Here is a 27,026-nt window from a genome sequence, read left to right on the forward strand (position 1 = left end):
TTTGTTAAGACTTGTAACTCCTGGCCCTGAAGCAACCACATCGTCTATCCACAGTAGCCATACTTTAGAATAATAATATCTGTCCAATTGTTTTATTCTATAGCTTATGCCAGTTTTTCAGCTTCCTCTGTAGGGCGCTGATGAATAGAATGTATAGTTTTAAGCAACAAGACCAGATCTCTGTATTCATTAGACACATGAGTGACCTTAGAAGTGGGCTGAATGGCAGCATGATTAGAACTCAATGCAAGGAAATCAGTATATATTTTGAGTTAAAGAAAAAGACATTAAGAGGAAAATAAATTTACACTATTTGGATCTCACCTCTGTGTGAGTCAATGACACATCTTCAATATCATCAGTATCTATAGGATCCTTTTCAGAGGGCTCCCTCTCTTTCTCTCCCTCTCAGACACTGGCTTTTATGTGCATAGATTCAACAGCTAGAAAGACGGGCATGCACACTATATTTCAAAGCCTAACACCTCTGAGGCTGAAGTATAAACCAATAAAAAATGCATGATTAAGAGGGAAAAGGCAGACCTTCTGGTAAAGAGCTAAATAAAGTAAATATATAATGTGAAACAGTGTGAAGACAGTAAAATGGTGTCAGAGTCAAAGGTGAGAGTAATTTCAGCCTCTTTTCAAATGCTTTTAACAAATGCACATAGGCAGGGAGGCAGGTAGCATGGTGTGAAGGTGTATGTATTCACTGATGCATGCATGCTTGCATATATATACAGTATCTGTGTGGAGGTGAGAAAACAAAAGGCGGCCTGCTACATTTAAAAAAAAACTTTCAGGAGGGATGCCACAGATCACCCGAGGCTCTTATCTCAGCAACACCTCTGGGCTCTGGGTGCGACAGCTTTAATGTGTCTAAATGAATGGCAGCCACTATTCTTCTGCAGGATCGAGCTTTAAGAGACAGACAGCTTGGGAGAGAAGCAGGCGATCGCATTCACGCAAGTGTTTTTTTAATGGCTCGGGCTATCTTTCATCTCTTTTCTGCACTTAGATCAGCTGAAATGCCAGCTCCCAAAAAGAAAGATGCTGGCTATTAAATACGGCTGAAAGAGTGCCGTTTCCTCTGACACGCAACAAGCTTTTCACAGACTTGGGTTAAACGCCATTTGAAAGATGCTTTTCTTTGTTTTTCTACATCCAGAAATGCAAGATTTAATGTTTGTTTATGATATAACCCTCCCCTCTGGTTCTCTAGAGAGGATAAAACAATCCCCAAGAACTGCTGTCAGATAGGGAGTTGATTACAGGTCAAAATTTTATTTTAAATTTTAAATACAAGCCAAGCAGTACTGGCTTGCTGTGAGAGACCAAAGAGGCAGTGTATTTAAATACTGAGTAAGTGCTTATGTAAAGATAGAATGCATGTTTTTAAAGTTAAAGCAAAACATGCGTAGTTTGCACAATCATTTTTCGTTTATTGTCATATAAAACTGCATAATAATAATAACAATAGTGATGCAGCATGTCCTTTAAGTGGCATGTCCTCCTCTTGCAGCTGTCAGGCTTGGTGGCTGATGAACAGTGCCGACGCTCTGATACGAGAGTCCCTCTTCTCCCGGTTCTGCTTCAGCCTCCGAAGCACAGGGGCGCTGCCGCTCTCACCTGCCCAGGGAGCATCTCCTGCTGCTGGAACACACGGCAAACCTGGCTGGAAATCTGTGCAGAGATCACCGCATATTCATTTTAGGCACGAGTCTGAAAGTGGGAGCTAAAGGATGGGTTAAAACAGCTGAAAGCAGGTAGAGAATAAAGAGGTTTGTTCTGATTATAAAATAGAGGTAAGTCGGGGAGAGCGAAATGGCTCTCAGTCTGAAGGGGATCCGGTTATTTCTCGTATTTTTGTCTGTATCTTTCCCTTTTAAAAGTAAATTTGCATAACTGTTCTCCTTTTAAAGGCAAGTGGATGAAAAGCACTAAAAGTATTAGTGCAAACAAATACTAAAAGAACACATCTAGAATTTATTTTAAAAAACCAATGAAAGAATTTAAAAGTATACATGTTACATCCTGGTAGGCACTTCACATTTGTAACAAGTCAAACTTCATGGTTATAAGTCACCACCAAGCACTCAGGCTGCAGTCTCCATACCTGTCCTAGACTCATGTAATATTTGCATTGACATTTTGAGTTTAATGAAAGGCACTGTGTGCATTTATAAATCCTAAAGCACGAATGCCTCACATGCATCTCAAACCCAGCAGCACAGAAGATCTTTACAGTCCGTCAGCACCCAACCACGTCTGAAAAAGGTCACACTGAAGTTGACTTTTGACCTTTTTTATCCCATTCTCGCACCCAGAACACCAAATTGTGTTGTTTTGTCATAAGCTGCTGGCGACACAAACACAGGCGCAAAGCTGTCCTTAGGTGTTGGTGCCAAGATACCACCCACAGCAATTGTGAGACAAGTGTCACTCCCAACTTATCATTTATGGTCAAGACCCCTTTCTTAATCAAACATCTAAATGCACCAGGTGTGCTTTTTTTCAGTGTGCAGGATTAATTATTTAAAGAGCTATGTTTTAAACCCAATTCCTTCCTAAATCTTATCACATAGTTTTACTGCATTGATCAAATAAACAGCAAGTGAAAGCAAACCTAAACCGAGTGTAAGAAATGGGGAAAGGACATGAACCGCATTGACAGACTTGTGATTCACATCACTGTCACCCCTACTGCCTCGTATGTCCTGCTCCATCAAACAGAACCCAGTGCTCATGGCATCCAGTATTGCCATGGCGAGTGTGTCTAGGCACTAACACCTTGTGTGCATCTCTGTGATGACATCAACTTCAGATGAAAAGGCAGCATTTGAAGCCTTGAGATAAGAACAGGTCGATATAACTGATCATCTCTTCATCAATCTCATTGTACATCCTGTATAATGACAATAAAGGCATTCTATTCTATTCTATTCTATTCTATTAGACGTCTCTGTGAAATTTTGTCTGGTTGGCATATGAAGTCTTCTCATACAGCCAAAAGCTGTTTTGTGAGGTCAGAGTAACACTGACCTTCAACCACCAAATCCTATTCAGTACATCTTTGAGTTAAAGTGAATGTTTCTGACAAATTTGAAGTAATCCTCTCTAGGCATTTCGGAGATATGCCGCTCATGAGAGTGGGACGTATGGAAGGCAAATGAAAGCGGCACAAATATGGCATATCTCTGCCCTAAACAGACCAGTAGTATACGACAGACTCAATAAACAAACAACAGCAAGACTGATCCATGTTTTGACATTTGACAAAATCCCTAAATTTCATTTTTTTTAGCCTGAAATCTGGTGACTTTTCCTAAAGTGGGCCAAAACACACACACAAAAAAACATTTTAAATGTTTGTTCTTTTGTACAGCTGCTGTACAGATCCAAACAGATCTGTAGTTCAAAATTTTAATTTTTGCACACTCAGGCTGTTCCAGGTCAAATTTGACCCATATCTGTTCAGATGGATTTTCGATCCACCACTGTGGGTCAAAGCAAGAAAAATGTTTTTGGGGGGAATCTTGAAACTATGAAATTGTACATGCCATGTCTGTGTGTATTTTTTATGGGACAGTGGTGACAGGAGTCAAGGGGCACCCTGATACTGTTACCAGAACTGTCTGCTTTCCCCTCATATTTGCTCAGGTTCCCACAGAGAGAGGCACCTGCTGGTCTGTGAAGGATCACGGGGGAATCTCCAAACATACAGAGGTCAAAGGGTGACACAGACCCAAGATTTATAACAGGGCGGCATGGTTACTGTCATCTTACAGCAAGAAAATTTCTGTTTCAAATCCTAGCTGGGGTCTTCCTGTGTGGAGTTTGCATGTTTAACCCACTCCAGAGGACCTGGAGTGGCTTTCCTCCAGATTCCTCCCACAGTCCAAAGACATGCATGTGAGGTAAAGAGGTGATTCTAAATTGGCAGCATGGGTGACGTAGATGAAGTACTTAAAGTGTACACAATAAAGTGTTGTAAACACATGCAAATCTCACACATGCAGGTTTTCCTACCACTGCTGTGAATGCACAGACTAGTTTGCAATAAGCAAGTTTTGTGTTTGTGTTGATTAATATTGAATTAATATATATCATGATAAATGGTAGTTATGAGGGTCTTCTTATGATACAGATGTGAGGATAGTATTAAATGGTTGTAATGGTTATACATGATTATATGAATCCCAATAGTTCCAGAATGTTCTTGACATTTTTTTTAAAGATATTTAAATCATCACAGCTGTTATGTTTTCATGTCTTAGATAAAATATGATATTGTGTGATAATAGATGTGTTTCCCCAAAAATGAGTACTGTAAAACTTTTTTTAAAATTCACTCTGCCTGCTTTTTGAAACATTAATAAAGGATTAATCCTCCATTTGTTAATGTGAGACAGGCTATTTATAAACTCCACACAGACCTGTAGTTCAAATTTTGTTGTAGACACTTATTTTGGGGGAATTTTCAGCCCAGGTCAAAATTGACCGAAACCATACTGTGAAGGCATAGAATATGAATAATATGATTCAGGTTAAGAAAACACCATATTGCTCAGTGTACCCTGTGGTTGATTTGAGGGCGCTGAGTCCTGATTCTCTCCCATTGCTTTCCTCCTCCTCTGGAGCACCATCAGGAGCTCTGCTTCACCCACATTACGGCCGATTCCCCTCCTGGATGGCACTCTGCGGTGATGCTGACGCTTGATGTTGTCCTGATGTGTTAAATAGTTAAAGATGGATCAAACACAGCAGTTCGAGCTTCCATGCATCACTCACAGCTTTAAGTTTGTTTGTTTTCTTTTGCAACACTGATGTGACTTTCTGGCTGACGGTGAAATTTGATTTTATAGATATTACCAGCACTCCTTTCAACTCCAGGATGGCTGACTTTCTGTTTTCGCTTTTCTGGTCCTGTAAGAAATGTGGATTTAAAACACAGATTGGTACAGAATTGGAGCTTTTTTTTATTACAGAAACTAAAATGAACAAAAGTGTAACGAGACAACTGACCTTCCAGGAACTGTCGTCCTCCTGTTGTGAAGAAGACGTTAGTTAGATGGTAATTATGAGACAGAGATCATATTTATTTCTGTAGGTTATGCTTTTTTATCAGTTCCTTTGGAAAACTCTGAAACATCAGAAATGTCAAATCACAGTTCAGTTTTTCTACCTGTATCCTCTTCATAGGCCTCAGGATGATGCCTCTTTTTATTCTCTCCATCATTTCATCCACCGCTCTTGCTTTCATGTCCAGCAAGGGTGCCGCTTCTTAAACAATAGAAATGGATAATTGGTGCTGAGATGGCTTTCTTAGTCTTTTCTGCCAGTTCTTTGAAATGAGTAGAGTTTATTTTTCCCTAATTAGACAGCTTATACTGCGTGTGCTCCATCAAATGCATCATGTCAAAGATGGGATGTTGTAGAATTAATTCCTCAAAAACTAAGATGCTTTCCAGGAACCCAGGAAATTAGATAGTGATGAGGGGTTTTAATGATAATCTTAGTTTAAAACAGAGACTCTGTTAAATATCAGCGCTTTATGCTGAAAATGATGCTGTGTGTGGTGAGACTCACTGTTTTGATCAGCATCTTTCTTCCTGCTCTTCAGGAAATCACGAAAGCTAGAGAAAGTGAGAAAGGGATTGAGTCTTTGAAATCAGTGGACTTTACAGTTTTACATATGGACATTTCATTTTAAAACATTACCCTCATCACTATAATCGCAACCTACTTAACACAGCTTGATGCACATTCAATATTTGAAACCATCTGTGAAACTTAGACATATCCTTAAAGCTATGACTTTAGTTTAGCATACTTGGTGACAGTAGTGGGAGGCAGAGGTGGCGGAGGTGGCGGAGGTGGCGGCGGTGGTGGCGGTGGAGGAGGCAGTGAAGCTGGGGCAGAAATGGGTTTCTCTTCTGGGTTGTCAATTTTATCATCCCTGTCAAGTGCCTCTTGTAAATGTTTCACTATAAAGAAAGAGAGGAGAGAGGGAGAAGTAAAACACTCAGTCAGTGCATATGAAGAGCTGGTGGGAACTCCACTGTCTCAGACTCAGAGACAGGCTTAAGAGGACTTGATTGTCCTTAGATAACGAAGGAATGGAGACATGCAAGAACACAATGGGGAAATGTTTCAAACACAATCAGATCTGCCCATCCTTATCACATCCAGGTCTTTGAAACCAAGATGACGTTGAAAGTGCTAATCTCGAGGCCTCAAAATGAGACTTCAGAAACCAATGGACGGCATCTCAGTAGCCACAGCCATCTTTTTTTTACTGTCTATGGTATGGCCCACTACTTTTGCCAACACAGTGAACTTGAACTATCGTGTTCTTTGGAGGTTTAACACAGCGGCAGCTCAATCAGGTAAAACATGCAAATTAAGCTCATATGAAACATAAAAGTCTTCTTAATGCACCAGTTCTCAAACGAAGCCGAGTAAGCTGTGTCCACACTGGAAGCGAGTTGCTGGTCACGCATCACTTTGAAGCTAATGGCCGGACACTTGCCGGCATTCCAGGCTCCAGTTGTGTAGGTGCCCCTATAATGTATTTACTACCAGGTCATATGTCAACAGTACTCTTCTCTCTCACTATTAGTTGTTCGCCCATAGTCGCTTGAAGTCGCAGAATATCATTCACATCCCGTGGTCTGTGGTCCCCACATCGCTTCCAGCGTGGACACAGCTTACGGAGAGGCAAAGACAACCAAGAGAAAAACATGGAAGTGAAATTTGAATCAATAAGCTTTTTGGGGGAAAAATTAACAAAAAGAAGTTTGCCGAGACGACCATGTTTAATTTTATTTATTTAAAATTGAGTTAGGATTCATCTTTATTCTTTCTTAACAATTTATAAATCCTGTAGGGTATGGTGCGTGAACATTTTTCTGCTAATGAAACCGAAAAGCAGCATTCAAGCAAAGGTTTGAGGATTACTGCTTTAACGGACCCATATTTTTCAAAATCATCTCCACCACACATCAGAGACTAAATAAAAATATATCCGTTTTAAAATGTTTTCTACGTAGAGTTTTTTTATTTTTTTATTTTCAGAGCCAGCATTAGATAAGCTTGTATCTTATGACACAAGCGGGTACCTTCTTCCTGGAGCTGCGTGACTGAGCTGTTGGCCTCAGATAGCTGAGTTTCTAAAGTCTTCCTCTCCTCCTCACTCTTCTCCAGCTGCTCCCTGAGGTTCTGCAGCTCGGAGAGGGCGCTGCTCCCCTCCACAGCTCTCTGGCTCTGTTTTAACTGATCACAGGAAAGCAGAGGCATGATGAAGATATCAATTATTTCCATTTTGCTCTAGTCTCATGAGACTCTCTGTCATCACATTTACCCACCTGGTCCTGGTAGCAGAGCTGTATATCACACAGAGCTGTGCTGATTTTGGAGATCTGTTCCAGCGCCTGCTGAAGCTGCACCTGCAGCTTCAGGTCAGTCTCTGAGTGTTGGGCCCCCTTCTGCTCCAGGATCATCTGATGGGAAAAACCAAACTGAGCTTTGACAATTTCAACCCATCATTATTCTTTGTTTCTAAGAAAATGGAAAATAAATACGTCACTGACAATGAACCATAATTATAGGAAAGATGAAGTGAGATCTAAAGGACTGGTTGCTGATTGTCTCCCACCAGGAGGTTGTCAAACCAGTGTTTGAGTGAACAATGACTTGGAAGCTTTGTTATGTGTTACTCATCGGCTTCGTTGAAGAGCAGCAGCAATGCAAACAGGGTTATTTTTCTGTGAGACAAAGCATCATTGTTCTCTCATTGTGGAAAATAAAATGTCAGACTTTGCCTTGAAATCATTTGGAAAATGTCTTTCTTTCTTCTGTGGTGCGAGAAATGAACACACCAACTGTGCTTAATCATTGCCATGTAGAGCTCCTCAATCAGCAGAGTGCTCTAAACAAACCTTTTGCTCTTTGGTTTAAGTTTTTGTGACGTGTTAATATTTTGGTAATATTGTTAATATTGCGCTATACAGTATATAGGTAACATCCTGGCTTTAATTGGCTTTGTTTAGTTTTTGATTAGGTAAAGGTTGCATGATGGTGCAGTGGTTAGAGCCACTGTCTCAGAATGAGAAGGTTCCTTCTCATTCATATCGGCTGATGCTTTTGTGTGTTTGCATGTTTTCTGTGTAGGTTTCCATTGGGTGCTCTGATTTCCTGCCATTGCCCAAAGATATGCATGTTAGGTTAACTGTTGATATTGCAGCAACAGACAGATGCAGAGCAATAATATGATTCAGAGGTCCACTTCCCCAGTCAAAAACCGGTGTATTTAATACGATCAAATTATCACTAAAAACAAAGCTTATGAATTTCCCCCCCAGAGCAACTGCATTAGACAGCTTTCACAAAGAAAGTGGGTTTCAGAGCGCAGAGCAGCATGCCATTCTTTTCTATGGCTTGCACCACGTCATAACGGTTTCCTGCCGCGTCAAGCAAAGTGCAAGCGCACCGCCCAGGGAGCAGTGGCACATGTGTGACCAATAGAAATGCAGAATGACAGGGAGTGGGAGCATACAGTACACATGAAGACCATGAGTGGCTGCAAAAAAAAAAAAAAAAGATCTAGTACAGGTAGAGCGCAGCAGCCAGCTCAGCACAAATTCTGGGTTGTTTGAATGCCACTTTCTATGTGAAAGGGCCCTTAGCCAAACTACAAGCTCCTCCTCATTGGGGTTTGCCACCAGTGCTGTTGATCTGTGCAATTAACATAACACTGAGGCTGGTTAAATAAACAAAAGACAAGTGACAAAAACAAGAAACCCAAAGTCTTAAAGGGGATTTTAAAAAAAGGAATCCAAGACAGGGGAACAAGGTCACACTGCACAAATACATGACCAGACAAAGGGAAAGACTTTATGCATACACAAAGCTGACTGTTGAATTAGACACAGGCGTAGGAAACACACAAAGAAAAGCAGTTACCAAAATAAAACAGGAAGTGGAAACGTGTAAGACAAAGAAATCCAGGAGACAACAGGAAAACATGAACATGAGAAGCATGAGAAAAGAAGAGCCATGAAAACAAAACAGGGACCAAACCTACTCTTAGATTACTTATTAAATCAAAAACATAAACTGATTACCCTGACAGGCTACACTGTATGTATGCATCCTGCCTTTACAAACATCTGTGAAAGAGGTGACTGAATTTGAGTGTGGTGCTGTAATAGGATGCAGGCTGTTGCAACAAGTCAGTTTATGAAATGTCTACGAGGGAAGACATTTCACAATCAGCTGTAACTCTTATTGTTGCAAAGTGGAAGCACTTAGGAACCACAGCTACTCGGCCACAAAGTGTCAGACCGCATGAAGTTACAGAGTGGTGAGGGGCACAGTGCGTTAACGTCACCAAAGCTCCGCTGACTCAGTAACTCCGGAGAGCTAGAAAACCTCCTCTGGCATTAAAGATCAGCACAAAAACTGCACCGGGAGCTTCATTGGGTGGGTTTCCATAGCTGAGCAGCTGCTGTTGGTGTAATATGTGGGTAGCCCGGTACGTTTGACCATATAGTGTAGGGCTCTTCAACTCCAGGCCTCGAGAGCCGGTGTCCTGCAGGTTTTAGATGTGTCCCTGATTCAACACACCTGAATCAAATGGCTGAATTACCTCCTCAGTATGCAGTCAAGTTCTCCAGAGTCCTGCTAATGACTTCTATATTTGACTCAGGTGTGTTGAAGCAGAGACACATCTAAAACCTGCAGGACATGGGCTCTCGAGGCCTGGAGTTGAAGAGCCCTGATATAGTGTATTTTGTAATATGTTCCTCCCAACACTGTAAGTGAGCAAGTAGTTTAGAAGAAAAAAAAAAGGCTAGCCACACATAAAGAAATGGCCTTAAAGAGGAAAAAGCTATGAATCAGAACCTTACATTTGCAAATAATGTAAAATTTACTCGTGTGTATTTTAATTATATAGTTCTTCTGTATTTTTTTTTTATTTATGACAGAAACATTTTTAAAAATCACCTAAGAAAACCTACCACGTGTTATTTTGGCTGTAATTGCCTCTAATACCCTTTATTTTCCTAAAACAATACAAGGGACATGACCTCGGCGCACTCTGCTCATAATGGGCGTCTCTCTGAGAAAAATTTTATGGCCTTTTTTTTTTTTTTTTTTTGATAGCAGGTCCATGATCGGAGAAGAGGAAGTGTGAGAAAATGAGGTTTTCATTTCTGTGTTGTTTTTTTTGTTTTTTTTTTACGATCGGGACAAACTGAAGCAGCAGGTTAGGTGGAGCTCCGTGTCGGCACATGCAACAAGAGGCTCCGCACTGCAAATTACACCGCTCTAATCTCTGGTCTCCCTTCAGCAGAGAGCAATTTTCACACAGCAATTAGCACAATTATTTCATACATACAAACACACACAGGCCGAGCGCACACTGCAACACAAAGGAACAAAGAAGCACACACAGAAAAAAGCTCCAAATCGTTTCCTGTTTGAGGCCCTGCATCATTACACCACCGCGCATCGCAGAGAAGAGGTGTGAATGGTTGTTGTTTTCAAAACACATGAAAACAGACAAATAGTAGTGCACACAAGAGGCATTCAGCGAAGGGGGGTCTTTTACCATGAATTGAGAGTAAAGGGGCTGAATTGTGTGGAGAGTCGGGGGTCCTTTTCACAGGTAAGGACCCCTGTGAGGCAGCCCATTGTGCGCCTGTCCAGTAAATGGAGGAGGCTGCGCACAAAGGCGACAATTGCTATATGCTCAGCAAAACATAAAGGTGTCAGCCGAAGACAGGTTGTGCTTAAAGACCACTATTCTCCTTCGGCAGTAGTGATGACCACTAATTATGGAGAAGGGAGGGGCTAAATGGGAAGGGAAGAGAGACACTTTTTTTTTTTTTTTTAAAGAAAAGCCCTTCATTATGGGAGCAGCTGGGACAGCAGAAGCTGTGCTGTATGTGTGTGTGTGTGTGTGTGTGTGTGTGTGTGTGTGTGTGTGTGTGTGTGTGTGTGTGTGTTGGGTATGTGGGTTTTTTAGGTGAATTGATGTTTCTCGTTAATGTGCACAAGTGCGTGTGCGCTTTTGTCTTGTGTGTGTCTAAAGGCCGCCCTTCATTGAGACAGCGCACATTTGACCAAAACAGGAATGCAACAGTGCGACAGCAGCAATGCACGTACGTGTGTGTGTGTGTGTTTGCATCATCCCCGGCCCTCCCCTTTCACTAGAGTGTCCGTCTGTTTTGCGCACCCGCCCGAAGGTCAACGCTAACACTCCTTGTCCCGTTCCTGTGGCACGACCTGTCACCCTCAGAGTCTATAGGTGTGAATATATGACAAAATGTTTTGTGCAGTGCTAAAACACACACACAAACACACGCATGCGCTCGCACCTGGGTGGCAAAGACTTCAGCGTGTTGCCGGAGGCCCTGCTCCAGCTCCAGCTTCTGAGACATTTCTGTGAACTCCTCTGTGACAAGCTGCGACACTGGGCATGCGCACAAGGAGAAAAAATACACAACAAATATTAACAAATAAAACAAACGATTTTATGTAGCTTTTGATGTAGAAACAGAAAAGATGAAAATAAATTGTACAGCCAGTGTGTGTGTGTGTGTGTGTGTGTGTTTTGGCTTGTGTGTAATTTTGGTGAAAAGATCCTTTAAATGCTCTCAAGAGCTGGACTGCAGTTAAACTGAAAAATGAATGAAACAAATCATCTCGATTCTCGGGATTCATGAAAGGCATTTTTTTTCAGCAGTGAATCAATATTGAAAGTAATCTTCAGACTACAGTCTTCTTTAATGAGGACTTACCTCGTTTGAGTTTATTCATGGTCTTGTTTTGTTTGTTGATTTTCCTCAGAATGGCCTCTTTCTCCTCAACCTCCAGAGCAAGCTACACACACACAAACACACACAGAGGGAGAGAGAGAACAAACTGTAACCTTAAGACTTGTCTCTGCCTTGCAGTTTGATTATTTGCATTGGGGAGTTGCTTTTTTTCCCCTCAAAGTTGTAGACATATCCCCAAAATTTGACTGTGTAAGCAGGCGTGAGGTTCAGTTCCACACAGCAGTCAGTCTCATCTACTATATAAGAAAGATGGGCGTCCCTCACTGGTTTGCAGTCTTGTTTGAAAGCATCGAGCTGAGCATTTTGACCCTCAGCTTTTGGAAAGTGGACCTGACAAGCAAAGGGTGAGTCTGACTGAGACACCGATGGACGCTGCACATAGCGTAGCAACTCGTCAGTCACAAATTATGCCTGCCCTTATGGTGGTTTTATGGTCACCGCTTTGGTTGTGTTGCACACCAGCCATTTATAATGGGCGCTGAGAGAGCCCCAGACTCCCTGCAGTGTTCTCCTGAACAATAGGTGGCACCAGTCATAGTGCTGCTATATCAGCACTGATGCTATATTGAGTCAGTGTGGTGGGGAGAAGGAGGAGACGAAGTCAAAACTGGATGCAAAGAAATCACAGTTTGTTTTTTGTCCATCTTTTCAAGCCACTGCAGCATCTCCTGCTGTGTAATCTGAGAATCTTGGAGCTCCTCTACTGATACATCGTTGAGATGGTGGTTAAAAACACTCATGCCATCAACCCTGCACAAGGTTAGAAAAATTAAAAAGTGCACGGCTAGCTCACGCCAGAAGATGTGAAGTCATTTTTGGCATGCACTATTCTTTGCTAGGGCCCCACTGGGTGGTATAAAGGGCCCTTTAAGTATACCACCCTTTATCATCCTTCTAAACACTAATGGGAGCCATAATTTTCAAAAATAAATAACATGTCTTGTTCAATAAGACTTTAAACCAGTGATTGAGGCCATAAAGTGGTCAGGAACCTGGCTCAAGGGAGCCACAAACCATTTCCCCATAGATTTTAAGACATTTCATTTTACAACTAGAGGAGTCGCCCCCTGCTGGCCATTAGAAAGAATTTAGAGGTTTTTTTTGCATTTTTGGCCACAGCAGCTTTTATCAACAGTGGAGAGAGACAGGAAATGGGGGAAAGATACAGGGGATGACACGCAGGCATATTGGCGACGGGCCGGGATGCGAACCCGCACCGCAACGCGGCATGTGTACATGGTTGCCGGCTTCACCACTAAGCCACCCAGGTGCCTTCAGGGCATTTTTACATACTGAATGTGGACGGATCATTTGAGTGTGCGGCCTCCGCCACCATAAAAACACTAGGGTGTTTGTCTATAATACCTGCTCTCTTAGCTGCACCTGCTCTTTGGTCAGATCCTCCACCTGTTGCTCCAGTTTAAGCTTCTCCGCCAGCAGAGCGTCCACTGAGGCCTGCAGCTCTAACATACAAAACAGAGGGGGAAAAATGTTTGGTTTTTTAAACTCATTGTAATCTTAAAATAGCTGAATTCATATCATAGTATTGGCTAACCTGTGATCTTGGCTTGACTTTCGAGCAGCAGCGTCTCCTCGTTGCTGCTGCCCTCGCCACTATCCACCTCATCACCGTTAACTGTGGGGTCACTCTCCAGGTCAAGGGTCGCATCAGTCAGGTTTTCAGGCAGTTCGGTGACGAGTGGCATCAACATCTGGCTCCTCCTCTTCAGGACTTTGTTTTCTTTGGTCACCTGGGGAAAAACAGAGAAGCTGATTGTTCAGGTGCCAAAGGAAAGGAAAGGAAAGGAAAGGAAAGGAAAGGAAAGGAAAGGAACCTTCCCCTTCCCTTCCTTCCCTTCCCTTCCCTTCCCTTCCCTTCCTTCCTTCCCTGTCCCTTCCGTTCCCGTCCCTTCCCTTCCCTTCCCCTGCACCGGAAAATAAATTTGCTTAGTTAACCGACCTACTTTGTAGCCCCTCGCCTCCGCTTTCTCCCTGCAGATCTCCTCACCTGCTGGATCTCCATTACGTTTTATCTCTTTCAGGAGCTGACTGGAAGCTGATAAAGAGGACAGTGGTCAGTCATTATCCCTTCACATAAACACAGAATTGAGAGGAACTGACAATTATTCTAAAATGTACAAAATAAACATATTTGAAACCATTTTCTTTGTGAAATCTCTGCATTTGATTATCCCACAGTCCTGAATGTGAACAAACATGTGAATAACATTAATATTTGAAGTGAATTCTCACCTTCCTCCAACTCCAGCAGTCTCTGATTGGCTTCATCTCTCTGCTTCTCCAGGATGTGCCACTGGCAATCAAATGTCAACAAGCAAAACAGAAGAAAGAGATCAATCAAGTAACAGCAAATTGACGCAGCTGATTTTTATTCAAATTTTATTCCATTATCAGACAGCTGAGGCACCAAATTACGTTTTAACGTAATCACGTTTATGCACTTTTTTTTGACCATTTTGATTCGGCAATTTTGTTTAATTTTGGTGCCATTTCATTTTTATCCTTTCGTCCCCCTTTTTTCTCTATAATAACAGGGTCTTGGCATACAGGGAAGATTTCTAAACCAGACTGTCAGATTTTTGTGATATTGTTTCCATCAAGCTGGATGGATCTAGCAGTACACCTGCTTGAGCAGGGCTCAGTGATCCCTCCTATAAGAAGTGTCAGTCACAGCAATACCTGGAGATCTCCCTCATCTTCTGAGGACAAACCGCTCTCTGCATCGGAGTCTGTTGGGCGAAAACGTGACACTTTTAAATTGTGAAATGGGTTGTGGCACCTGAAAAAAAGGATGCTGTGTTCACTGGCAGAAAACTAAGATCAGAATGACTAGACGAGGAACTCCGTGAGGCTGTTGTTCAGTGAGAGGAATACAGGAAGTGGAAATCACAAGAGGAACCTATAAAGGTGTTTCGCTTTCAATAGCAGTTTCCAGCTGCTACTTCACTTTGGCCTACAACAAAGTTTGTAGTCTTGAAATACAAACAGAGAGCTCAGTTTCATGCTGAGCACTAAATGAGAATATTGATACCTATTGTAGCACATTGCCTGTTTTTGTGCAGATTAAACAAAACACATGTTATTTTGTGAATTTTAGAGGTGTAAGAAAAATTGATTTTTGCCATCTTTTTAATCTAAACTTACAACCAGGAGGGGATGAGCTGAGTGAGGCATGTCATGCAAAAATGGGGGAAATGAAAGCCCTCTACAGTACCAGCACCTCCAAAAGTCAGTGATTAGTGCAGGGGTGGGCAACTCCAGGCCTCGAGGGCCGGTGTCCTGCAGGTTTTAGATGTGTCCCTGATCCAACACACCTGAATCAAATGGGTGAATTACCTCCTCAGTATGCAGTCAAGTTCTCCAGAGTCCTGCTAATGACTTCTATATGTGATTCAGGTGTGTTGGATCAGGAACACATCTAAAACATGCAGGACACCGGCCCTCGAGGCCTGGAGTTGCCCACCCCTGGATTAGTGCCTCATATGTCTTTTGCTTAATCTGCTTAAAAACTGAGGTTTAAGAAACTCTCACTGCCACTTAAGGCCAGCTCCAAAATCCAGTAAAAAAAAAAAAAAAAAAAAAAAGTGGTCCTAGTCTCTACATGTCCATCATGACAGCTGTACAGGGGTCGGATGTGATTAAGTTGCATTAAGATCAAAAGTTTCTGGTGTTTCTAGCTGTCTACTAGGCACCACCTCCTCAAATACAAGTTACTAAACTGGACTACCCGACCAGGTTTTGTGGTGTTGGTGGTGCTGATTTTCTCCTTTTGGAGAAAATCATTTGAAATTATATGGCAAATAAGAAGAAGTGCATTGCTGTTAACTGGACAGACCATCCAGGGTGTCTGTGGTCCTGTTTTGGTGAGGGATGATGTAATATAATTTTATTTTACACAGACTTTATTAGAAAGCGGATGTGTGATGCAGGTTTAGCTGGTAACAAAAGCTGTTGTAAAACAATCAAATGCAACGAATATATCGAGTATATCGACTGGATAAAGTAGGAAAACATTGAACATCCTCACAAATGAGAGCATTTTGTGACACAATAAAAAAAAAAAAAATAAAAAAAAAACCTGAATTTTTAATGTGCTGAAAACTTTTCTTTAACTCTCTCAGCAGCTCTTTGCATCCATATTATCAAGTCTTACCTGCAGCCTCGGTGTCCTCATCTTATACCCACATCCTGCAACACTTTCAAGCTTTAGCTCCTTACTACACTAAGTAAAGCTACGCATTCCAGCACAAACAAAACTGCTTTCTCCGTGAACAGCAGTGGCCTTTTTATGAAAAAGGGAATTTCAGCTTAAACCCTCCCCCACATCCAGGATTCAAAAATGAGGAACTTTCCCCTTACACAGGCCGAAAGCGTCTTAATAATCACAAGACCATGTCTTTAGAGTTGATGAAAAGGAAAGGATTATATCTTAATGTAAATAATGGTGCCAGAGGATGATAAAAGCTCTATGAAACCCCCTCCCCCCCACCTTTTATTTTCCCCATAAAATGTAAAGGGGGAAAATATTAGCATCAATCCATTCATGCGGTCTCTGAGGGACAACGCTGTCTCCCTGCCGCACGATGAATGTCACTCAAGCAGCTGAGGCAAAGGCAAAGCTGCTTACACTCCTCTATCAGCATCTGCGCTCAGAGTTCATGACCTCTGAGGCATCAGACATCTGCCATGGGAGCCTCGTCTCTGGGTGATAATTCAAGAGATGACAACGATGGGTGGGAGCGATGATGCTGATGACGCTAATGACACACATTCCTCCCTGTGAATCATTTAGAAGCTTCTAATTTCTGACCCCTCGCTCCTGTTTATTCAGTCACCTGCCGCCTTCCAGGAGTGTATTTTTGGAGTTACAGCTGGGTGGGTTGATGATTCACGGCGCTCTAGGGGTCAGGTGGAGCTCATAGTCTTTTTAGTATTTTTTTTTTTTTTTTATCTACCAAAAAAAAAAACACAGCTCTCAGTCCCGCATCCATTAGTTTCCCTGAAAGTAGCAAATACACATTTTTAAAGGGCTTCTTTAGCAGACTGTCTCCTGTTATTCTTATCAAACATGACATGCTGTCACTGAAAACTTTCCCACTGTTTTGAATACCAAAGTTTCACTACCTGTCCATTACTGGCAGCCATTACTTTTGCCTTTTTTTGAGTTTGAAGTATAACATAGTAAACTGAGTGTTTTTACAATATTGTGGACATCAGAGAAACTCTATACCAGAGAAACCTATATCAGGATTTTAATGAGTTTTGTTCACAGTAAGAAGAATATTTCCAGAATTAAGTTTCATAACATCATGCAAAACTCATGATTTGCATGATGCTATGTAGCTGTCCACAGTCTCCGTCCTTTTAAGCTATGAGGTCAAAAACTATACAGCTTCTTTGGGTCTCTTATTAATTCAGTAATTACAGCTATTATTGTTGGAAGGGAGTCAAATAATGCTCCAAAGTGTCGGCTTGTGACATAAATTAGCACAAACATTGTAAAGTGTTCACTGAGTGCTTTATGTGATCTCAGTTAAAATCAGAACGCAGTTCCCACTGGATGCTGGCATTCTTCATTTCCAACACAAACATGGCACAATAATTATTTTCAATAATTCCTGCAATCAAAATATCTCCTTTCAGTGCATTTTAATCACTTTCAGTGTGCATGTACAGCTGAAGTATAAAGAGCTGCTGTGGTTCTCCGCAGAGTGACATCCTTGTCTTCTCTCTCTCAGCGTGTTGCTCTCTTTACAGGCACCACCTGAGCACCGAACCCTCCTCCAGCCTGTCACCCTGACCTTTACTAATGATTTTTCACCATGTTAATAAAGGTGAAATTGTCACTTAACATTAGCCGTTGTCTGGTGTTTTTCACAGTGTGCATCAGTGCCGGAAAACCTCATTAAAAACCGGAATCTTTTAATTCTGGTTAAGCTGAGACGGATTAGAAAAGAGGCAGGTTTTATTTTCCGGTCAAGGAGAATGCACAAGGATGGCTTTGGGCCTCACTCAACCCTTGGTCCTTATACTACTCCTGTTTTTCATTTTTCATTTTTGTTTTATTTTGTTTGTTTGTTTTTTCCAATCTATTGAATGATGGATGATTTCTCGACGAAAATCCGTAATTAAAAAAAAACTATTTTAGACAGAAAAGGCTGAATCCTACTGCTAACATGCACCAATTAATGTTTCTCTATCACTGCAGGCTATTATATTTCATATTTTCTGATATAATACAGCTGTGTTGAAAGCATGACCAACAATGACATAATTCATTTACTTTTTCTTTAATTTCAGGCATTTAAAGCTATCTTGTGACCCCCACTGACAGCACTTTAATACAAGCCCACCACCACCACCAGTCTGAATTCCTAAGCACTGAAATTTCAGCAAACAAAAGCACCATAATATCATTATGAACAGTATTTGCACATAACTCTTCCTGTGAACATCCATAAGTAGAGATAATAACTGACAACATAACAAAATACAGGTGTAAGACTAAGAAGAAGATTATAAGAACTTACTGACTAAAAACAAATTGATGGATGACCAATTATAAATTGATGGCAAATATTAAATATTGCATATTATTATAATAATATGCAATATTTAATGCCTTTTTAATAAATAAATAATCATGTTACCACCAGATTTTTACGCTTGACAGTTGAATTTAAAAACAAAAACAACTGAGTCCTGAGTCCAGGGTATATATTTGGGAATCTGAATTTTGAGGATTTCAAAATAAATAAATAAATTAATAATCCTGACTGTCCGGGGTCTGTGATTCTTACCTCAAAAAAATTTCTGACTGTTATTAAGATCCTTGTTCACTTAGCCTAAGTAAATTATTTATCTATGTATTTCTCCTTGCTGATAATCATATTATTATTTTTCTGCCATCTTCCCGTTTATTGTTTTTTCCTGGGGGGAAAAAAGTCACAGTCTTTCACGCAGGTTTCATGTCCTGCAGCAAGCCAAACTTTTCTATTTGAAGTTGAAGCTATTGAGTCACTGGCCAGGGCTGTCAAAGGCTTCCTCTTAACACATTAAATAAACAGGTCTTGAAAGAAAAGACTGACTTACGTCCTTCCTGCAGCATTAACATACTTTGCCGTCACACCAGTTTGTGTTTATATTTGCAGTTAGATGACACGCCGCTCCCTGCACAGCTGATTTAAATGCGGCCTTTTAAACCAAGAACACGTGATTGTTAAGAGCAGCGTAATAACAGGTGGAGCACCTTATAACTGCGGACTGTGGGCCGTAACTTTTCTGGCAGAAAAATTTCTGTCAGAAGTGGGATTCGAACCCACGCCTCCAGGGGAGACTGCGACCTGAACGCAGCGCCTTAGACCGCTCGGCCATCCTGACTCATGACAACAGGTGGTGATGTTTCATATTGATGTTTAATGATGATCTCACCAGCGTGGGTGGCTTTGACCCCTCTGCGCTGTCACACGGGCAGAACCGCGCCTCAGTAACTCAAGGAAGGGAAAGTTCACGGCGAAAAGTTCAAGTTTCTGAACGTTTAACAAGGAAACACGTGATAGACACGCGCTCGGTCTCACGAAACGGCAGCTGTTCCCCCTGCTGTACCCCGCAGTATTATACTGCTGCGTGACTACCTCTGCCTCCAGCTCCGACTGAAATATGCCAGCAAAGACTCGGTGGAGGTTGTATGCTGTTTGTGGCGTGTATGTCAGCTTCTATCACCAAACACAACTACACAACTTTTACAAAATACAGGAAGTGAAGCCATGGCTTCCTTTTACATCTTCTCAGTGAATTGTCTTGTTTGCAGGGTGGGTGGTTTAGAAGCTGATCTGACCTGACCACCTCTTTGTCATCCAAAATCAATAGATTATTCAGTATTTTAACACAGGAGTTTAACTCATGCATTTGCATGAGAAGGTTTTGCATCATTAAGACCTTTTTAGATAGTAATATATATAACAAATGCTGTAGTAATGACTGCACACCTTTGGTAAAGATGTCTAATATTGAGGTAAGCCTTATTTTTCATCTTTAATACTGTTGATCAGGGCACTTGTCTTACAGAAGCAGGACAATTAATGATTATGTCTTGCATAAGACATTAAAAGGATTTACGAAAAGAAGAAGACATGAGACAAATAAAAAAGGACAAGTATCTCAACAACAACAACAGAAAAAAAGAAGGAATTAAAGAGAACATTAGCCCATCCATCTACAGGGTAAAAATACTATCTCCAATTTTAATGCAATTAAAGTGCTCAGTTTAATTCAAGAATGTGTCATATGCAGGTCGCAACACAGCACTCAGGTTAAACTCGTTATTGCTTTATTCATAATTAATCAGGTGGGTTCCACTGAGCTTGAAAGGGAGACACTGTCGTGGTCAAAGGCATGAAACAATAATAAAGATCCAATTAAAAGCGACATCTTACTAAAACATTTTAATTGCTCTTTACAGTCATTAGGAGTCACCGGCTCACTCGGGGATTAAAGGTTTTCTTCACGGAGGCAGAGATCGCGATGATTTTGTAAGTCTTTGTGAGCATCTTCTCCATGATTGGCTGGGACACCACGCATGCCTGCCATGCTGAAAATCTCAGTCCAGGCAACACCGCCCTCATCTGCATCTGCTCCCGCTGATGGCGCTGTTAAAAAGCAGAGGTTTGACGAAGCTCACGTGTGTTAGGATATGACACCACAACAGCATCTGGCTGTTTTAATACTCGGAGGTGAACCGGACTGAGTTGATGGATCATTGGGGTTTTAACGCCACTGATCTGATGTGTGTTTGAGCGCATGACCAATAGCGGTGGGGCTGTGATTATCTGCTGGGTTACATACATCACATTTGTGCTTGAAATTAGCCAAATCTGAACAAAAGAGAAAGATTAAAAGAGGGAGAGGGACACAAACACCTACACAAATGCTCACACTCACCTGCTCCGGCTCCCGGCTCACTCAGTACTAATGACTGTGTGATTGGATTATCCAGGCTTTTAGCAGCACCACAGCTACAGCTGAGAGAGAAGCGAAGCTGCAAAGGTCAGGCTGGGGTCAACAAGAGGCCAGCAGGGTTGTGACCTTTGCATGAGAACAAGGCCTTCAACAGAAGGGCAGCAGAGGGAGGAAAAGAAACATTTTAGGAGACCAATGATAAGGAGGGGATGTTATTATGTTGTTGATTTCTTTTTCTTTCTTTTTTTTTAGCAGAATGGTGACAGATTGGATTTCTTGGAATTCAGAGAGGACGATGCTCTAACGAAAGGGGAGAGGCAGCAAAGATGGAGTGTGTTTGCAGATGGGAGACGGGATGCGTTATGACAGACTAGCCTCACAGACACTGCTGGCCTCCTGGTGACTCCACTGTACTCGGAAAATACAAACAAACAGGGAAGCCGCCACCGGCTCCGTCGACTCTGACGTGAGACTTCCCTGTTTTTTTTCCCCCTCTCCCTCACTCACTCTTTCTCCCTTTCTCTTTCATAAAAGCCGCGCGCACCCCGTTACATTTTGTCCAAACACACACCGCCACTTTTATGTGTTTGCCGCATAACAGAAGAACATCATTTTTCTATGACCCTAAACTATCCTTTGACCATCTGGTAGGAGCCAGAAGGGATTAATGGGATATTAGGATTTGGGCCACGTGCACCACTTGATGTTCTCATGGATTTATGTGCATTCATAGAACTGTATTTCATAATGCACTACTACACTGTTGTTGGACACAAATGTTTGCAGCTGCAGGTGTGAGTGAATGAGTCCAGTTGGCTCTGACTGAGAATAACTGCCTGTGAGTCAGCTCCCAGAGGGCTGATTTGTTTCTGCATTAGTTCAGACCAGAGGATGTTGACCGAGTCTATTACAATGAGTAGATGACAATATTCTCCTGTGATTAAGCCCCTGCACGTATTACACACAAACACAGACTCAGGCTGAGAGAAAATACTCCAACATGCATATATATATATGTATGTGCATTATTGCTCATGCGACCACTTCAAAGATAATACGGGTTCAAAAGTTCAAAATGGGCAAATCCAGCCCTCAAAAAGGGAGCTGACTGTTACACTAATGTCTGTTTTCTTGCTCTTGCTTTGTATTAAATGTTATCATCCGTTATATTTGTTATCCATTGTTCTATTGTTTATAAGATGCAGCTCTTAAATAGGACTAAAACGTTTGACCGATTTTGTGTTTTTCATGCTTTTATGTTCGCAAACACACTCGCCTCAGAGCGCCTCTTAAGGTGCCAGTAGAATATTTTAAATCGAGTTCAATTCAACAGTTTTAAATTGCATTTTATTTTGGCAAACATTATTATGCAGTTGCATTTTTCATATCAAAAATAAATAATAGACACATTTTAGAGAATAGAAAATACAAAAAAAATACAAAATTTAAATAAAACATGCTTTTTTTATCATTATGAAACTCACATATAATTCCATACATGATACTAAGCTTGTTCAGCCTTTCTGGATACCAAATGAAATTAATAAATGGACATTACAATTAAAAAAAAGTTAATTATATATTAACTTTTATAAAGTTAATTATATAAAGTTAAAGATAAGTTAATTATATAATTAATTAATTAATTAATTAAAGTCTACCTTGGGGCTAATCAATATCAGCTTAGTATATTTATGAAATATGTTTATGCCATATGTCCCTGCAAAATATAATAACAGTAAATATTTAGATTTATCAAGGTCATAGTCAGTGTGTTTTTCATCCAAATACGTTTGTAACAATTTTGGACCCTTGTAAACTGCTACACATGAATATCTGGTCATCTGTATGTGTGTCTCATGGTTTTTCCCCACTGTGCTCTGTAGATGTCGCTCTAACTCTGTGATCTGCCACCTGTTGCTCTGCTTCTTCTTCCTCAACAGGTTCCTCCGGCTAAATCTCTGCTGAGCTCCAAATCTCAAAAGAAAAAAAAAAAAAGAAAAACAAATTCACAGGTTTTAACTTAAAAATACAAACATATTTGCTTGTTTGTGGAAAAAGTGTGGAATCCATCATTATGACTCTGCTTCCACAGTCATATTTGGTCCACTGTAGTTTCTGTTTATAGGGCCACAGTGTGTGAGTTTTGCCTTGATATTAGGTCTAAGTCAGACTGAAGTCTAAGTCTGAGGAAGAAGCAACACGTCAGTCACTGTGCACCCAAAAAGCTTCCAGACACAGGGTCAGAGTCCTCCATTGTTGGCTTCTACCCCCGTCTCCTGTAATGGCAGCTACATCATCATCTTACAGTGATGATGTCAGAGGAGAAGCCAGCTGCTGAAACCAGCACAAAGTGGCACAGACGGCCGGTCAGCGTCTCCGGGTCATGACAGGAGAGGAAGCAGGGTGTCTGGACATCATGGGCACACAGTGGCACTGTCTGCAGCTGAACACCAAACACACACACACACACACACACACACACACACACACACTGACTCGGTCAGCAGCCGGCTGTGTGGGTGGGAATTATTTTTGAATATGGTGCACAGCATAAATTAGCATAGATTTAATAGATTAAAAAAATGCTTTTATTACATCTTCCTCGTGATCTCATCTTCCGCTTATTTTCTCGATTTCTGAAAAGGTCTGAGCCAATTTATTCGTACCACTCAAGATCATCATTTCGCAACAATCAGTAGAAATAACATGCTCATTTCTCCGGAAAAGATTATTTCCTGCTGATCCATCAGGGTCAAAGGTCAAGGCTGGGCATAATTAGTCTCATTTAATGTTAGCTGCTGTGTATTGAAATGTGCGTGGGTATCCTGCCTTTGAGACTATAGGTCACCAGGTTTCAGCATTTCAGCTGAAACTCAGCAGCATCTGAACAAGGGAATACGAAAGTGAACAATAACAAACTTGTGCTTCAGTTTATGCTTATTGTAGGAAAGTGGGAGAGTCGCATTTAAATAACGTGATCCATGCCTGACGTGTAACCTACATGTGTGTAACATGTCCCGCATCGTCCCACATTTAGTTCCTTGGCAAGTGAGCTTCATTCTCATTTTGATCATATTTAGGATATGATGTTGCAAAAACTGGAAGCAGCAGAGCAGGGATACTCCATAACCCGAGTACTTGTGTGCATGAAAACACTAAAGTTCTGTGTTAGAGTAAAACAATAATCCATTAGGAGCAGAAGTCATAAATTTGTTGTAAATTACAGAATCTTTTGCAGGAAATTATAAAAATATTTATAGAATATCATCTTTTTTTTATGACGCTGCCTCTCTTGTGTGTTGAGACCTGGATGCACAGTGATGAAGCAGAGCGGCCTCTCACTGAGGTATTTTGAAATCAAGGTCATTTTATTTATTTAATTATTTATTTGAATGTTTTTGCATAGCTGTTTTTGAACTGGATAGCATCATTTTTTTTTCTTAATATGCAAATCCCTAATTGTAGCTGTCAGATAAAGCAGCAAAGCCAAAGCAGTTTAGAACTTTAGGCTTTTTAGTTCAATGTGCAACATTTTCCAAACATCCTCAGAAGTGCCACCTGACCAGTTACTCTGACATCACTCCAGCAATTATCTTCAAAAATCATACAGTCACAGATTTGAAGCTAAAAAGACTTTGCTTCGAAATTTTTGTCATTTTAGGTTTTAGGGGAGGACTCAATGCTGAAAAAAAAATGTCTATTCATCACCAAAGCCACACCCTCTATCTCTTAGAGCACCCATCATACATCACTCCAGTTCTTTGCTTATTACCCAAACACTGCCTGTTTTTTTCTTTATTCATTTTATTTCTTTTGTCAGCTGAGAATTTTTTGTCTTGTATCCTTACCTTGTATTCCCCATTGCTCATTTTCTTTCTCTTCTACATGTCCAGTATTCCCAATTCTTCTTTCTCTATCCAATTTTTTGCTTCTGTAAGATAAAAGGATTTACAGTCGGTTCGCTCTCAAACTTCCCCAATATTTCTGTCCGCCATCCTCCCTCCCATTCCAACCCCCTCCTTAGACTCCTTCTCCTCTTCCTTCTCCTCCCACTGCCTCTTTCCAACTCCCAAATATTCCCATCCTTCCCCCTTTCCCTCCTCCACCTCAGTGTTTATTCACTTTTCATCTTTTCCTCAAATCTCCCTGTTTTCTTCTCGTTCTACTCCCTTCATCCCCCTCCTCCTCTTCCTCCACCTCTCTGTGCAGCTGGTGAGGCCCTTCCATTAGTCCTGACATGCAGAGGCACTGATTCTGTAAAGGTTGTGACCCCTCACAGCGGGCTTTACCAGGGCTCAGTACTACATGCTCACACATCTGCGAGCCCCAGGATGTCCACATAACTCTCCCTTCACACTCATGCACACGGAGCTGCACAGGTAGACACTCACATCCAGTGCGGATGCCATGTATACACAGTGATGCAAAGAAAATGCACAAATATGGAAGAACACACTTTCATGCACGCTCGGATTCACACATACACACAACTTTGACTGCTTTCATTGTATTGCCCCTCCCTCACTAGTACCAACTGACTGCACAGCTTCTGTGTGTGTGTGTGTGTGTGTGTGTGTGTGTGTGTGTGTGTGTGTGTGTGTGTGTGTGTGTGTGTGTGTGTGTGTGTGTGAGTGAGAGAGAGAGTCAGATGTGCAGTGAGAGAAATCCTGCTTAATTGGACTGCTGCAGGCTTGGGAAAGACCCACAGCCACTCTCTACTTCTCTCTCTCTTTCTCACGCCTCGCTCTCTCTCTCTTTGTGTCAGCAGCTGTAGTCCGATTTCCTTTTATTATCTTCTTCTTCTATGATCAACATCAGGTTTAGCCTTCAGGTTTGCCTTGGAGTTTTGTGTCCTTTCACAACCACAGAATCTGTTGAAAATAATCAGAGAAGCTCTGGTGCGTCGCCTTTTACTGTTATACTGGCACATGAAATTTTATATGAAACCAGCTTTGAAAACTGTGACAAATATAAGAAACGTTTTTTAGTGCAACCTGCATGGTTGCATTGGTGATAGTAGTAATCAAGTGGTAGTGTTGGCTCCCCGTGCTGTATGTCTCCTAAGTCCAGTGAAGGAGCGAGACAGTTTCTAGGTGTGACCAGACTGAGACTATGATGACAGATGATGGTAAATCACTGCAGGCCATGGGGTCAATTTTTGTGGTCATCACGCATCATTTTTTTAATCTATATACAACATGAGTATGTACACTCACCACCACTTCATTAGTTAGACCTTGTTAGTATTGCATTGGGCTTCCTTTCGCTTTTAGAGTTGCCTTAATACTTCATGGCACAGATTCAACAAGGTGCAAGTAACATTCCTCAGAGACTTTGGTCCATATTGACGTGACCGCATTGCACAGTTACTGCAGATTTGTCAGCTGCACATCCATGATGTGAATCTCCTGTTCCACCCCATCCCAAATGGATTGGGATTGAGATCTGGGAATTTTGGAGATCATTTGAGTGCAGTGAACTCATTGTCATGTTCAAGAAACCAGTTTGAGATAATTGCAGCTTTGGGACATGGTGTGTTATCCTGCCAGAAGCAGCCATCAGAAGATGGGTTGCTGACTGTGTCCATCCCTTAATGACCACAGTCAGCAACTATACTCAGGTAGGCTGTGGTGGTTAAATGTTCAGTTGGTACCAAAGGGCCCAAAGTGTGCCAAGAAAATATCCCCCACACATTACACCACCCACAGCCTGCATTGCTGAGTCACAGCAGGATGGAGCTGTGCTTTCATGCTGTTTACACCAAATTCGGACACCACAATTCAAATATTGCAATGTTTTTCCAATGTTTCCAATAAACCCTAGAAATGCTTGTGTGAGGAAAATCCAAGTAGATCAGCAGTTTCTAAAATATTCAGATCAGCTGGTCCTGTATCAACAATCATGCCACATTCAAAGTCACATCACCTTTCTTCCCCATTCTGATGCTCAGCTTGAACTTCAGCAGGTCATCTTGACCATGGTCACCTATACATTTCAGGGTGACAGGAGGCTGGAGCCTATTCCAGCCTGCACAGAGTGAGAAGTGTGATCCACCCCGGACAGGTCACCAGTCCATCAAGGGCTAACACAGGGAGACAGACAAACATTCACATTCACACCTTTTTAACGGGAAGAACCAGGCTTGGGGAGGGGCAGCCATCTGCTGCAACCGGTTACAGGCATGAGGGAGGTATGTGA

At 41.5% G+C, this 27,026-nt stretch overlaps 1 protein-coding gene, 1 long non-coding RNA gene and 1 other non-coding gene across 3 annotated transcripts; all 3 read right to left on the reverse strand.

Annotated features, from left to right (window-relative positions):
* Positions 1 to 1,438: 1,438 nt before the first annotated feature.
* On the reverse strand, positions 1,439 to 13,575 carry shtn2 (shootin 2). Its single transcript, XM_030753285.1, has 13 exons — positions 13,402 to 13,575; positions 13,212 to 13,309; positions 11,808 to 11,889; positions 11,385 to 11,479; positions 7,368 to 7,502; positions 7,122 to 7,275; positions 5,834 to 5,987; positions 5,590 to 5,636; positions 5,186 to 5,283; positions 5,026 to 5,046; positions 4,873 to 4,926; positions 4,577 to 4,727; positions 1,439 to 1,683 (listed from the first exon to the last, which is right to left on the reverse strand). Exons 1-13 carry the CDS (start codon positions 13,556 to 13,558, stop codon positions 1,526 to 1,528), a joined length of 1,404 nt encoding a protein of 467 aa, XP_030609145.1. The 5' UTR covers positions 13,559 to 13,575; the 3' UTR covers positions 1,439 to 1,525.
* Positions 13,576 to 13,852: 277 nt separating this feature from the next.
* On the reverse strand, positions 13,853 to 16,145 carry LOC115796868 (uncharacterized). The gene is made up of 4 exons (XR_004021350.1): positions 16,021 to 16,145; positions 14,547 to 14,596; positions 14,100 to 14,160; positions 13,853 to 13,902 (listed from the first exon to the last, which is right to left on the reverse strand). It is a non-coding gene; the product is annotated as an uncharacterized LOC115796868 (long non-coding RNA).
* Positions 16,146 to 19,164: 3,019 nt separating this feature from the next.
* On the reverse strand, positions 19,165 to 19,247 carry trnal-cag (transfer RNA leucine (anticodon CAG)). Its single transcript has one exon. It is a non-coding gene; the product is annotated as a tRNA-Leu (tRNA).
* Between the last annotated feature and the right edge of the window lie 7,779 nt (positions 19,248 to 27,026).

Source organism: Archocentrus centrarchus, chromosome 18 (genome assembly GCF_007364275.1).
Source record: "Archocentrus centrarchus isolate MPI-CPG fArcCen1 chromosome 18, fArcCen1, whole genome shotgun sequence".
Lineage (NCBI taxonomy): Eukaryota > Metazoa > Chordata > Actinopteri > Cichliformes > Cichlidae > Archocentrus > Archocentrus centrarchus.